Raw genomic sequence first — 14339 nt, 5'->3', positions numbered from 1 at the left:
GATGGGGGGGAAGCGTTATTTATGTCTGTGATCCTGCTTTCGCATGTGGTAAAATCTGTACCATTTTTCATTATAAATATACTTCTATTCAGTGGCGGATACGTATGGGGGCCCGTGGCCCCCCCTCCGCCCTTGCGGGCTGCTCGCATTGCCACTGTACCGCCAATCAGCCTGCACACTATTCGTTTGTTTGTTTTGTCAGCTGACTCTACTGAATCGAGTAGTTGTACTTTCCTATGTAGCAGACACATCCATGTCGTCATATTCTATAAGTTTCTATCTGGCACATTGATAGCTGACTTATACCTACGAGAAAAGTCACGCCATTCTAGTAATCTCGATAGGTTATGGAGGGGGATTGACTTAAAGGCTTAGCTCTGTTAAACACTCACCCTGACACTGATTGTCCTGTTGACAATGTAATTAACAAATTTGCCAGGAAGAATAGGCACATAGAATTCATCATTTAAGGAAGAGAACCACAATTGTAACTTTCTTATATCATGAGATGGCATTGTCTTGTGTATGTGTATAATCAGTTTAAATAAAACTTTCTTAAACTTGTTTTTTATTACGGTAAAAGTAAAGATAGCTCAAGATATCTTTAGCGCCCTCTCCTTGAGGTTTTTCTGTATCTGCCACTAGGGCTATTCCTCTCTTTAACACTTTCACTGTAACAGGCTGTGGGTGCAACAGCTGTGGGCCAGACAGCCTCTGTCACATGGAGAGCTCCAGGGGACACTCACCTGAACCCACCTACATACTGACCTGATCATATTTTTTACCTTGTTTTGTTATTTTTGGCGTAACTGATGTCTATTACATTTTTGTGCCTTCTTTCTTTTACTATTGTGAATCTCCTGGTTAGGAGCCATTATTTGCTCTGTAACTGTCTTGGGTTGTGGAAGGTTTGGCTGCGAGTTGGGCTTTTCGTGCCACAGATAAGCTCTGGGAAACTCCTTGTCTGTTCTGATGTAGGTACTGGCCTGAGCTACAGACTTGTATTTCTCTTTGAATTCTTGTGGCCTGAGCTACAGACTTGTATTTCTCTTTGAATTCTTGCTTGATGTGGTTAGTGGCAGGACTGTACACAATTAGTGTATTGAGCATAAGTCTGTCTCTCTCTCTCTCTCTCTCTCTCTTTCTCACACACACACACGTAACAACATCCACGTAAATCTGCTATTGCAGACCATTACCTTGGTACCGGTCATCCTGTGGAATGATGTACACTTCCAGTTATTGGGATATTGTTATTAAGAAAGTAGTTGAGATTAAATTAGCAAGTGATTGTATACGCAGAGATGGAAGCTTTTACTTAAATTCTGTTTGGAGTCATGTTCTGTCCCTGTGTATGTAGGTGCTTGCATGTTGTCTTTTGGATGTGCCATATTGTGGTTCGTGGCTGCATTTGCCCTGTCTACTCTCTCATTGCATTTGTGCCTTGGAAATGAGGGGTGTACGCATGTTGAAATATCTTTGGTTGTCAAAGACGTCACCTGGCTGCATTCCTCTAAGTTGTTTGAATGTTTTACATGCTAGGAGAAAACTCTGGTTTTTTAGTTGTCAGCTAGTACAGATATATTCAGACTTTGTCTCCTGTTGTCATGTTGTGTACAATTTTTTCATTTCTGTGGCCACAATTTTTTGAGCATTTTTTCCACCAATTGACACTAGCCTGTTTTTAAGTCTCAGTTTAAATGTGCAGAATCCATCAGGGACAGATCTCTTTCCTGTTCATGCTATGCCTAAGCATACTTCTGTCTTACAGTAAGTCATTTGCTGATCCTGTATAATCATGTTGTGCCCAGAATAGGTTGTTGTTTTTTTGGGAACAACCAATTTTGACATACCTTCATAAATTCTTATGGGTTCGAAAGCACAATCACACTGTAATATTCCAATTACTGAAGGTGACAGACGACTGAAAGTTGAACTGTGAATTGTTACACTCGTTTCCAAAAATTTTAAAAAGCTCCCAGTTAAAACCTTCATTATTGTTGCATTTTTCTTAATACTTGTTTCTTCGTAAACTCACTGTAAACAAACTGCTCACTCAGTTTTGAGTTGTCATTGTTTTAATGATAGATGTCAAATGTTAAAACAATAGTGTCATATCTTAATAATGCACTGTAGTGGTACTTCATAAAAACTTAAAAGGCAGTCCTTTTAGCTAGGTTTTGCTTAGTAATTTGTACCAACCATTATATTCCACCTCTGTGGCAATGACAGCACTACAATTAACAGCAAAAATAGAGCAACTAATGGTAGAAGTGGTACGGCTGGATTTGAAAAATACTAAAACCTTTCATGTGGTAAACTTTTTGATAGAGTAAATGGAAGCATAACAGAAGAATTCAATATCTTTATCAGTTGTTTCCTTGTTTGCAAAGATGTTTGATTAATATTTGTACGTTATTTATCCTGAGTGCTGAATGAAATGTGCCATCGTACCTTTTCTTTGCACGTACTATATTTTTAAAAGCTTATGTGAACCTGCTAATCCTTTTTTGTTTGGCAGGATCTGAAAGGAGTTGAAAATGTATATACGCAGCATGTACCGTTACTTAAAGAAACTTTGGAAGACTTAGTGAAAGGCAAGTTGAAAGAAAGTTCTTTCCCATATCTGGGAAAAGGGCAGATAAACAAAAGGTATGGAAAAGCTATTGCTGCTCTTTAATTTCTTTACTAAAATAACCATTTCATGTGTGAAGTATTCTTAGGGGGACAGCAAAACATTGATTCCTATAAATGAAAAAAAAAATGGGGAACTCCAAAAGATATCATATGTGATGAACTTTGGAAGGAGAAGTTCTCAGGAGTGAAATCGACTCAGAAATCATATACAGTAATGTCCTGACTTACGCTCCCCCTTTTACAGAAATATGGAGCTATGCTATTTGTCGTTTAAGCATCACACACTTGTAAATACCACTCCGCACATACAGTGTTTGGATTATGATAGGTTTGGTTAATCAGGGATCTGGCTTGATTGATAGATTCTGTGTCATCCAAACAAAGCATGACTGCTTCAGTTGCATCAGACAAGAAAAGAAAATTATCATTGGAATGTAAACTTAATATTTATCGTAAACTTAATATTTATCAAAGGCTTCAATTCAAAAATTAAAATTTTTGATTTGGCAAATAGTTTGATCTATTGGATTCTATAGTCAGAACAATTATAACAGGTAAACAAAAAATTCTCACAGCTGTGATAAATGCTCATTCTTTAAAATCAAGTATCATTCACAAATGTCATAGTATTATTGCTGAGGTGGAAAAAATGTTAAAATTATGACGTGATAATCAAAAAAGAGTGAACAATTGTCCTGTTGGTCAGAACACAGTGAGCTCTCAAGCTAAGCTGATTTTTGAGAGACTGAAAGAAGCAGGTGCAGAAGCAGCCAAAGATGAAATGTTTAAAACTAGAAACAGTTGGTTTAGCCAATTTAAAAGTCATCTTAATTGGCATAGCATCACAGAAAGTGGAGCAGTGGTGGCAAGCACTTACAGAGACTGCTTTGCACTATCCAGAGAAACTCAAGGCAGTGATACAAGAGCCAAACCACATTCATTGCAGATGGAACTGGTCTGTTCTGGAAAAAGAAACAGAACTTTTATGATGAAACTATACGACAAAAAGCAAAGACACTAAAATTGGCCAAGTCCAAACCAACATGTTCCTATCAATACGTTTCTGGTGTGGCCACATGGAATGAAAAAAGTGGAAGAACTCTTACGCATCATAATACAAACTGCACGATGGGATGTGAAAAAGGAGGCCAGCTACCATTTCTCAGTTTGTGGGTCCAGAAAAATGTAGACAATCTTCTGTGATTAACAGTTTTGGAACAAAATGATAATTTAGCTGCTATTTTGCATGGTAGCGTAGTCCATTGTTTTCTCAACAGATCTTGGCACACATTTTCCAGCAGATGACAGTGCATAAATGAATGAATGAAGAAAAATTGTTGTTTGAACAATGCAAGGCTTTGTTGAAGTGATACTAGAGGTACAACACCAATGGCATAATGTATATGAAACTCAGCTACCAAATGTACAACAATTTATTGTATTCGGGAAAAATGTGAAGCTGACGGTACTATTCAGGACGTACATAAGGAAAGGTCAGGGTGACCAAAACCATCAACAAGCCATGAACAAGGGTCGACCCGAATCGAAGGATGGAGTACTGCGAGTGGTTTTAAGGCATACTTCATGAGGATGAATGGTTTGTAGGGATAGTTATCTGGTCTGACGAGTCGGAATTCGGACTGAAGTACTGTACACCATCACAACTGCATGTACTGGATTCCTGAAAATCTTCACATTCACATGAACAAACTTGTTAATCTATTGGGTGTTAATGTGGTGTGGTCTGTGATCTCGCAGTGTGATTCTTTGAAGGTATGTACTGTAACTGGTGAGATGTATCTTCATACACTGCAAACATCTATTTTGCCTGCTATATGAAAGGTGTTTGGAAATAAGACTTTACCCGCAAGATGGCGCACCGCCTCCCTACACAGAACAAGCTGTGAGAAACCATCGAGGAGTCCTCTGTGGCTATCACACTGGCAGCTGTAGTTTGGTCAACAGTTCAGTGGCATCAACATTGTTGGGCTCCTGATGGGGATCACTTTGAACACACAAAATAACCTTCCCTCTGTGCAAGAATTGTAACAGTATGTCATTTTGTTCCATTAATATTAACTATCAGAGAGTGTCTACATTTTTCTGGACCCTTCTGTATAAAGAAAACTTGTACACACACACACACACACACACACACACACACACACACACACACACACACCTCCATCTCACACTTTCAGACAAGAAGAGACTCACCAAGAATGACATGTATAGTTAAGTGTTCTGAAGGAATGGATACTTGAATCATAAAATTGAGTGAGTGTTGCACTCAAAATTGGGAATGTCTGAGCAAGAGAAGCCAAGAATCACCTATCTACACAATATCCAGAAAGACAGACTCCTACAGAAAAAAAGTCTTCTTCATAATGCTGAAGTCGGTGTAGGTCTCTGGAAGCAGGTGTATATTGCATTCCATCACTGACACAAGTCACATCAGATGTTAGGAACAACTGCCTTGAATACAATCATGACATGAAATATGATGAGACCAGTATTGTGGAGCAAACACCAAGTTCCTGGGACTTTCTAATAAGGATTGTATTGAAATGAAAATGTTGGAAAACCTAATGTACAAGGAGGGTTTAAATTTATGCAAATATTGGGGTCTCTGGCATCCATGATTTATTAAGATTTCACTGCCTTTCACATCCACCAGAGCTGGGAAGTACTGATAGAATGTGAGTTTCATGGAATATCAGCAGCGGGGTGAACTCACAATAGCAGGAAATAGCTGTGCCAGACCAGTAATAGTTCAGTGTGGTTTGAGTCTATGGAGTGAGCACACACAACAGCAGGACTCACAGTACCTGAATAAGGTGACTGGTTTGGCTGTCAAAGTACAGTGTATGGAATGTAAAAAACAACTCGGCTGAACACATGCAAGCACACCATTGATGTGATACAAGAATATTTTACTGATATAAGGATCAAACCCATCCTCTAGACAAAACCAAACTCATAATCTTACCCCTGTGAGCACACAATAGTGCCACAACACAACGTAACATGGACTTGACTATGAAGTAGTGCTGGAGGGAATCATGAATCCTGCAGGGCTGTCCGTCAATCTTCAAGAGCAAGAAGGGGTGAAGATCTCTTCTGAACAGGACATTGCAAGGCAGCCCAGATATGCTCAATAAAGTTCATGTCTGGGGAGTTTGGTGGCCAATGTAAGTGTTTAAACTCAGAAGAATGTTCCTGGAGCCACTTGGTAGCAATTCTGGACATGTGGGTGTCGCATTGTCCTGCTGGAATTGCCAAAGTCGATCAGAATGCACAGTGGACATGAATGGATGCAGGTGATCAGACAGGATTCTTATGTACATGTCACCTGTCAGTCATATCTAGACATATCAGGTGCCCCATATCACTTTAACTGCACACACCCCACACCATGCAGGGTCCATGGGGTTGTGTTCATACCCGTGCACATTCATCCGCTCGATACAGTTTGAAACGAGACTCATCCGACCAGGCAACATGTTTCCTGTCATGAAAAGTCCAGTGTCGGTGGGCCCAGGCGAGGTGTAAAGCTGTGTGCCACACACTCATCAAGGGTACTAGTAGGCCTTCGGTTCCAATAGCCATAACAGTGATGTTTGTTTGAGTGGTTCACATGTGCTGACACTTGTTGATGGCCCAGCACTGAAATCTGCAGCAGTTTGTGGAAGGTTTGCACTTCTGTCATGTTAAACGATTCTCTTCAGTTGTAGTTCCCGTTCTTTCAGGATGTTTTTCCGGCCACAGCTATGTCAGAGATTTGATATTTAACTGGATTCCTGCTGTTCACGGTACTCTTTTGAAATTGTCGTCCGGGAAAATCCCCACTACCTAGGAGATGCTGTGTCCCATCACTTATATGCAGACTATAGCAACGTGTTCAAACTCACTCAAATCTTGATAATCTCCCATTGTAGCAGCAGTAACTGATCAAACAGCATTCTAATTTCTTTGGCACTTCAAAACTACCTAGAAATACTGTAAGTAAACATCAATGGCCAGTGCCCTATGTGTGAAGTTCTCGTGCATCCAAATGGATAGTAAACAGATGTAACACCAACATGTATGTAAGTTCTGGCTGGTTTGTTATTGTACATGGTAGCATATATTCCAGGGCAGTGCAACTACAGTAAAAGAGTGCAATTCACAACCAAAATACGAGAAATAATATACATACACATCATCCCCTACGTAGGGTTCAGAACTGAGTGTTATATGCAGGTACAAAAGTCAGTAACGGATTTCTGGCAGGCAACTGAAACTACTTAGACATTAAAATTAGCCCCACCTATAATTTATCAAAATATTGGGACTTGGATGTAAACTCCAGTGTTCTGTGTAAAGCTGTACAAATACTTCTTATAGTTACCATGTTCGTAAATCAGCACGAGCAATAATTCGATGTAGCCTGCTTATACCAAAATGTGACATGACTAGTTCCATATCTCTGAAGGCTGTCCTTCAGTGGGGTTTACAGAAAGCAGTGTTGGAAGGAATTCACCAAGCTACAAATCCTACTCTAGATAAGAAAAGAATGCAACTAATACTTTGGGGCAATGAGTGTAAGATTGCAAAGATTGTCAAATACAACACTGCAAGATGTACAGTTATTTACAGTAGAAAGAATTTGTTTAGCTTTCTGGTAGTGCATTACTTTTTTAATGATGGTGTTTCACTGCTCTGAGAATTTGTAATTGTTTACAAACTAAAACGCACTCTCAGACCTGTTATTTCAACACCGGTGACCAAAGGAAGGTGGTGTCTTCACATATATCAAAACATGTCATTTGAAATAATTTAATTTATGTTTATTTACAAATATTTAACAGTTGAAGCACTTCACTTCAAGGAAAGGGGTTATATTAAGCAACACTGCTGAGGAAATGTGATTTAAAGACCTCTTGCTCATAACTGTTCAGTTTTTGACTTTCTGCAGTGCTGACACATTTCTTAGTGTTAAGATATTAATAAACCCTTGCTAAAACAATGTTGACATTTTTGCAGGCCACAGGACATTATAGTCTTCATAGTTGGTGGTGCCACATATGAAGAGTCTTTGACTGTGTATCAGCTGAACAAAAATTTGGGAGTGAGGATAGTTCTAGGAGGAACTACAATACATAACTCCCGTAGTTTCCTCGAAGAAGTGAAAGCCGCAACACGTTAAAATGCTGCTGAGGTACAAGTATATTATATACTAAAATAAATAACATTTGCCATACAAACATTGTATAAGGCTTGTTTAACAGCACCACAATATGTCCACAAAAATTCCTTTGCATTACTAACTGTCAGTATTTTCAGAATTCTCAAATAAGTCTTGATACTCTGCAAGTTCTTCTGAGTCATCATCGTCGTCATCTTTCAACTTCACCTAGGGAAAGAAACATTTATAAATATAAAAACAAACATTAGTATTTGTCAAGATCATAACACACAATCGGTGAATTATGAATTTCAAAACAGTTATCCTTTTAAGGATATGGACGAGGGGAAAGGTAATGTGTTAATGTTGTTTTCTACTTCCAAAGCAATAAGTAATCAGTTTAAACCTGTCTTCAACACAGCAACAAAATGCATCATTCTTCTTCAGAGATCCCATCTGTGAGATGGAAATTCTGAAATTTCAGACTAGAAAAGTATTAATTGTGAAATTCAATGCAGGTACTCTGCTATTCATTAAAAATTTTGTCAGGTAGTTATATAAAACTGAGAATGTAACAGGTACAATTCAATTTACCAATGATGTTCCTAAGCAGATGGAAAAAAATGAGGAACATACCCCAACTAACCCTGTAGACAGTGCATAGCCAGTCATTGCCACAGTTGCAAAGAGTCCAGCTAGTATCTGATTCCTCCTTTTATTAGGAAAGTCACTTTCCTTACTGGCGGCTCTCTCATTATTCTCAGAAAGCTTCTTCATTTCATAATCTAAAATAAATAACATTATGTAGTTTATGTACAACACACACACACACACACACACACACACACACACACACACACACACACACACAGTTTCTTACCTTGTACTGCTTTAGGGAAATACCTATGTGACACTCTGACAACAAATTTGAGCAAATTGTCACATGCTTTCAAATGATTCTGAAGAGCAGCATTAGGAAATGGTGCTTTTAAGAGAGGTGCTAAATATGCATACACTTTTGCATCTAATGATGTTGGATGAGACCCAAAGAAAAAATCATTTTCACCAAGTCGTGTAGATAGGTCATTCAAACACTTTTCTCCTTCACTATAGACCTGTGGCAGATTGAAACCAATGTATTAATTTGTTGTAACATATACATAAAGAGAAACTGAGTTACTACAGTTGAACTTCCTGTCACTTTTAAGAATGCAATACACATCTTTATAACAGTGCAGTATCTCCAACCATTTATTTATTTTTATTACAAGCATGTCTCAAGTGACAACTTAGAAATTTGTAAATCTAAAACCATGCACAAAATAAAAAATTGTATCTGACTGCATTTGAATTATGCTTAGAGTAATGGTATATTATTCACAACTTATCTCTCCATTTCAGGTGAAACTCGATCTAAAAGCTAACATGCCTCTGGCTAATTAACTTGCAGGGAAAACTGATAAATGTACAAAAGAATTCAGCAAGTGATTGAGGATGTTGACAAGACACTCAGTGCTGAAGCAAGTGAAGTGGTATATTTTATGGAGGATTGATCAATATGAAAGGATTATGCTGTGGGAGGGGAGAAGAATGTCAAATGTGGAGCAGGACAGGCAACCATGGAAAGTGCTGAAATTATTGTAAACACCCTAGCTGCTGTTTAATTGAATATATACCTAACATGCAAGCTGGGGACTTGGTATGCCTTGATTTTTCTGAACAGAAAGTTAAACAATTCATTTGCATCTGTTACAATCTCTTGTAAAATATACTTAAGGACTAAATGTAAATTACCAAAATAAAAGTTGTTGAAACTGTACTGCCATAAATTTAAGTGTCCATTTTGTTCCACATACTGTTAGAGAAATAGTCTGAAGATTGTTCAATGAACCCTCCACCAGACACCTTAAGTGTGAATTGCAAAGTACTCATAATGAACATTTTAAGAACCATTTACATAAGCGGCTTTGTCTTACTAGACTGATAGTGAGTGGACCTCCTTACATGGCCCCAGGTATTTTACTTTTGTTCTGAGTTAAACCAGTCACAAGAGATCATTCAGTGCCACAACTGCGTGTGTTCAGAGAGCCTACCTTTTTTTACAAACAGGTCTAAAAATAACAACAAAATGTAAGACCAAAGCCACAGTCATATTGGATGTTCCCCATAAACACATTTCCTATGTTATTTATGCATAGTGTAGGCTTCTTCCTCTGTCCACGTCTTGTAAAATATTAATACCTGTATGTGTTCATCTATCTTGGAGAACCCCACAAGGGCCAGCCGATGTGGCCGAGCAAACCATTATGGTCGCAGGTTCGAATCCTGCCTCGGGCATCGATGTGTGTGCTGTACTTAGGTTAGTTAGTTCTAGGGGACTGATGACCTCCGATGTTAAGTCCCATAGTGCTCAGAGCCATTTGAACTCCCCCCCCCCCCCCCCCCCCCCAGGAAACTGTTACACCGTTGTGCAACCTGGCACAAAAACAAAGCTAAGGAAGACACAAAATCCATTATTATAATGGGAGTGAGCTCTGTGATAATAGATTAACTGCTGATCTTATCAAACGCCACGACACATCCCTTTTTCTGCACATGCAGTCTGACCCACTTGTGATGTTTGGTGGCTGATTTACACGCAACCACAGGTGACCAACTGACACAAACTCAGGCTTTAGATTTAGGGGGAAAAAATCACAAACAAATCAGATAATGGACAGGGGTTTGAACCCCACTCCTCCAAAGTGCTGCCCACAGGCAAATATTGTAGCATATGGAGGTTGTTCACTACAACATTGCTCTGTTATTACAGAGCTATGCCGCAGCAAAGACTAACATGGCTCACTAGCAGGGTAGAAATATTAAAACATGAATTCTCAATTTCCATTTTTTTCCCCTCCAGAAAGGAGTAATTATATGGTTGTTATCTAAGTGTAACCAGGAACGAATGTGGTGCCAAGGTAACACTAACACTGTCCCCTAGGGGAGATAAAGTGCAAAGTGTAGTAGAGACCTGTTATTAGTTCTGTTCTAAGTATTGAGCACATAACTCCAGCTCAGAGAATACAATAAACAACTGAACTGTTTTCACCTAAAACTGAAATATCCACACTTCACAAACACAAAAAAAAAGTGGTTGAGAAAGGTTGCCATTCAAGACCATTTTCAGATTTTGCAGACTGTGTGCATTCCACTATTCTGAGAGTTGAACTGCATCTTTTACTACAGCCAAACATTAACTCTGAACCACAGTTACTTGGCATTTTTCATACCGACAATTTCCAAAAAATTATACAGACCTCTGGATTTGGAATCTGGCAGTTACCCCTGTTAAGCCCTAGAAGGAATGGGATCACATAAATATTTGATGGTAAGCAAATGGAAGTTTAAAGAATAGTTCAAAAGATGGAGCACAGTATAATCTCTTATCAAACAATAAAGATATTCTAACTACCTCACAATCCTACACAAGTGTGGTTTCATAGAGTTGTCAAAAATTTAAACTTATTAACCCTTTCGCTGCTACAGATGTAATATGGCTGTACTGCTTGACAAAAGCTGGTGCCTGTGCTGCGAGACTGAGTTCCAGCTGATATGAAAAGATAAAATTTAAAAATCTGATTTTTGCACATCTTACAGCCTGCTATCTTCACTACATAAAGAACTGAATTTCTTTTTGTTATCTGTCAGACGTACTGCACTGCATCAAATTAAGTAAAATATTGCAAAAAATTTTGAAGGTTTGCAGGCATAAAAAGCATTGCATAAACATTGTGCATGGTTTATTTTAGCTCATAAATCGCAGGAAATGAAATATACATAAAATACAAAAATTGAGAACAGAAAGATCTCATTTTGTTCTCAAGTTATGAGGTTTTATACCTGATGGACGTTTGCACACAATCGCCCTTTTGCGTCCTTGCACATCACGAAACGTGATCGTAACACTCGTCATATCTTGTGAACAATTCAACATATCGAACCAAGGTTCTTTGCGAATGATAGCAGGTAATGAAGCACATATGTTGTATGATAAATAATCGAAACTTTTATCTTTACTGGGTTATGGAGGTCGACTGTCTGCAGCAGGAGGAGGTCATCAGCTTAGGACACATACAGACATCCATAGCACTGTAGGAAAACAAAGCAGCTTGTGTATTCAGATCCACAGCAACGAAAGGGTTAATAAATATGACCAAGACCTTTGAGGACTCCAGAACTGCGACAAAGAAATAACACCGCCTATACAGATCTCCACAATTTTGACTTCATAACTTTTCTTAGGCACACTTACATTTGCTTCCAGAGCAGAGAATTCTTCATCCTCTCCAAATAAAGCTGACATCATGTTTTTTGCCTCTTTCTCATACTTTCCTGGGTAGTAATAGTTGTAAGGAAATGGAAGTGCCTTTGAATACCATGGTCTTGTTAATTCTATGTAATTTTTTTCATCTACCCACCTGAAATATTATTGGATTTAAAAAATACAACTGAAGCTGTAACTTCATTGTTAAATGTCATCAGTTACAGCAAGGAATGGCAATACAAACAACTATTATTAAGAATGAAAATCAAAATCAGAAATTTTGAAAGATTGTGCTTGAATGTCAGTACACATTGATAGCTACTGTAAGAAAATAATACATGAATTGTTATTAACTAGGTGCCAAAAAGTAATGATAGTACAATGACTAACTGCTGTAATACAAGAGGCAATGAAAAAGTTTCTGTTCGAAGGCTGTACAGTTCGGAATTGGAACGCCAATCAGGCAAAATTGCCATGAGTTTGGAGGCAACTGATGCACTAGGTTGAAGATACCTGTTTTGTAGAACACCGGGTTCTGCTGCGTGAAGAAGTCCATAACTGCTTGCAGCACATTCGACAGGAATTGTCAAACCTTCAAGGCTTTTTATAACATGGTGTACACAAGAACAAAATTCCCGAATTTTTCCAGGATTTATTGGCTAAAAATGCACTTTTCCCCAGATGAAAATACACTATAGACCCCTAGTGAAAACACATTTTTTTCCTCGTTAAATGACAATATGCTTTCTCTCAGAGCTGAAAAACACACCTGCCAATGAGCATATATTGTGGGCATAGGATGCTCAATAGTTGGCCAGTAGCAACACACCGTTAAGTAGTGCAAACACACAAATTACATTAAAGGTTTAAATTATACTGTATAGCTACACAAAAAGCTGATCTTTCACATATAATACTGGTCGGAGGGAGGGGGGGTTTAGGCAGGATCGTAAGCGCATGGCATAAATTGCAGCAGTTGACTATTTCTGACACGCACAATTATAAATTTCACTGCTGTGCACCAAACATTCTGTGGGCTACCCGGCTGAATACCACTTTGACTTTTCTAGCACTTCGACTTTTCTATGGAAAAGTCAATTACACATGAAATTGCTCAAGAATTAACTATGCACTTCTTTTTGAAAGATGATTATTCTCTTGGCCATCATTATTGCATAACTTGTAATCTATGAAAGAACAAAAAGGAAACTAACCTGTAAACTTAGCCTTTCTTAGTGGGTGTTACCCTTTAAGGTATGTCACACAAATATGTGCCAGTAAAATTTTAAGTAACAGCATAAATAGCTGATTTTCTGGCCCTGAAAGTTGCTGGTCCTCAGTATAAGTTCTGAATGAGAGTGTAATGTTCTGTGATTAAGGAATTCATCAACCATTCTCAACAAAACATAATTCATCTTGCGTAAAAGGAGATTTACTTTGAAAGTAATGCTTCTCAAATCACCATTCGCAACAGTTTTCCCATGACCTGTTAGGAATGTAAACAATTTGTAAAATCACGCTCATAGAAACGAAACCCACAAGACAGACACATTGTATGTGCACTGTGGTTTGTTATTGTAAAAGGTGCATTTTCTTTGCAATTAAAGTTTTATTTTGGTGTTATTCTCTTGTTTCTATTTTACTGTGCAGTATTATCCTGCAGTGGGCTGAAGTAAAATTCTTTGTTAGATTATCACTTCTTACTAGTCAAAATTACAAAAATTTAACTGAAAACTAAAACAATGGAAAATTATCGGGCTTCTTAAAAACTCTCAGGTTTTTCCCTGTTGTCCCGGGGCATATACACCCTGTATAAGGGGCCAAAGTTGTGATAATCACATAAAGAAATATCCGAACTACAGGTTGAGTGCTCGAGTGTATCCCACTTGAGTTGATGCAACTTCTGCATTACAACATACGCAATACAATGACAGCACTCCTTGTTGCAGTTGATATTTTGTCAAAATTGCACACCATAATTTTTCCAGCATTACGCACAGTGTCTTTCTCCAGTGATGGAGACACTTGGTTCCTTTAAATCAATAAGCAATGGGCCTTGGCAATCAAAGAACAGGGTGGACATCATCTTTCCAGCAGATTGCTGGCTCTTGAACTTCTTGGGACAAAGGGAAACGGATGACACCAGCTTTTGTTGCCTGCACCAATGCGCTCAAGGAAAGTGTTCCATTCAACACTGAAATGCATCAGGCAAACAGAAATCCGCTTTGC

At 38.4% G+C, this 14339-nt stretch overlaps 2 protein-coding genes across 3 annotated transcripts in view; one reads left to right on the top strand and one right to left on the bottom strand.

Annotated features, from left to right (window-relative positions):
- The window catches only part of LOC124804647 (vacuolar protein sorting-associated protein 45), a 139505-nt gene extending 129882 nt beyond the window's left edge, over nt 1-9623 (top strand). The window contains exons 11-13 of the mRNA XM_047264870.1: nt 2522-2652; nt 7663-7837; nt 9206-9623. Coding sequence (XP_047120826.1) covers nt 2522-2652; nt 7663-7825 — 294 coding nt within the window. The 3' untranslated portion in view covers nt 7826-7837; nt 9206-9623. The remainder of the gene's footprint in view (nt 1-2521; nt 2653-7662; nt 7838-9205) is intronic.
- Nucleotides 7828-14339, bottom strand: part of LOC124804648 (metaxin-1) — a 29589-nt gene continuing 23077 nt past the window's right edge. Inside the window, exons 4-7 of one of the 2 annotated variants that reach the window (XM_047264871.1) lie at nt 12099-12264; nt 8685-8919; nt 8441-8589; nt 7828-8032 (exon numbers count right to left, since the gene is read on the bottom strand). In XM_047264871.1, the coding sequence (XP_047120827.1) occupies nt 7943-8032; nt 8441-8589; nt 8685-8919; nt 12099-12264 (640 nt within the window). In that variant the 3' untranslated portion in view covers nt 7828-7942. The remainder of the gene's footprint in view (nt 8033-8440; nt 8590-8684; nt 8920-12098; nt 12265-14339) is intronic. The other variant, XM_047264872.1, reaches the window with a different exon arrangement.

The sequence above is a fragment of the Schistocerca piceifrons genome, chromosome 7 (assembly GCF_021461385.2).
Source record: "Schistocerca piceifrons isolate TAMUIC-IGC-003096 chromosome 7, iqSchPice1.1, whole genome shotgun sequence".
Lineage (NCBI taxonomy): Eukaryota > Metazoa > Arthropoda > Insecta > Orthoptera > Acrididae > Schistocerca > Schistocerca piceifrons.
The sequence above is the reverse complement of the archived record's forward strand: the minus strand, read 5'-3'. Positions and strand labels throughout refer to the sequence as shown.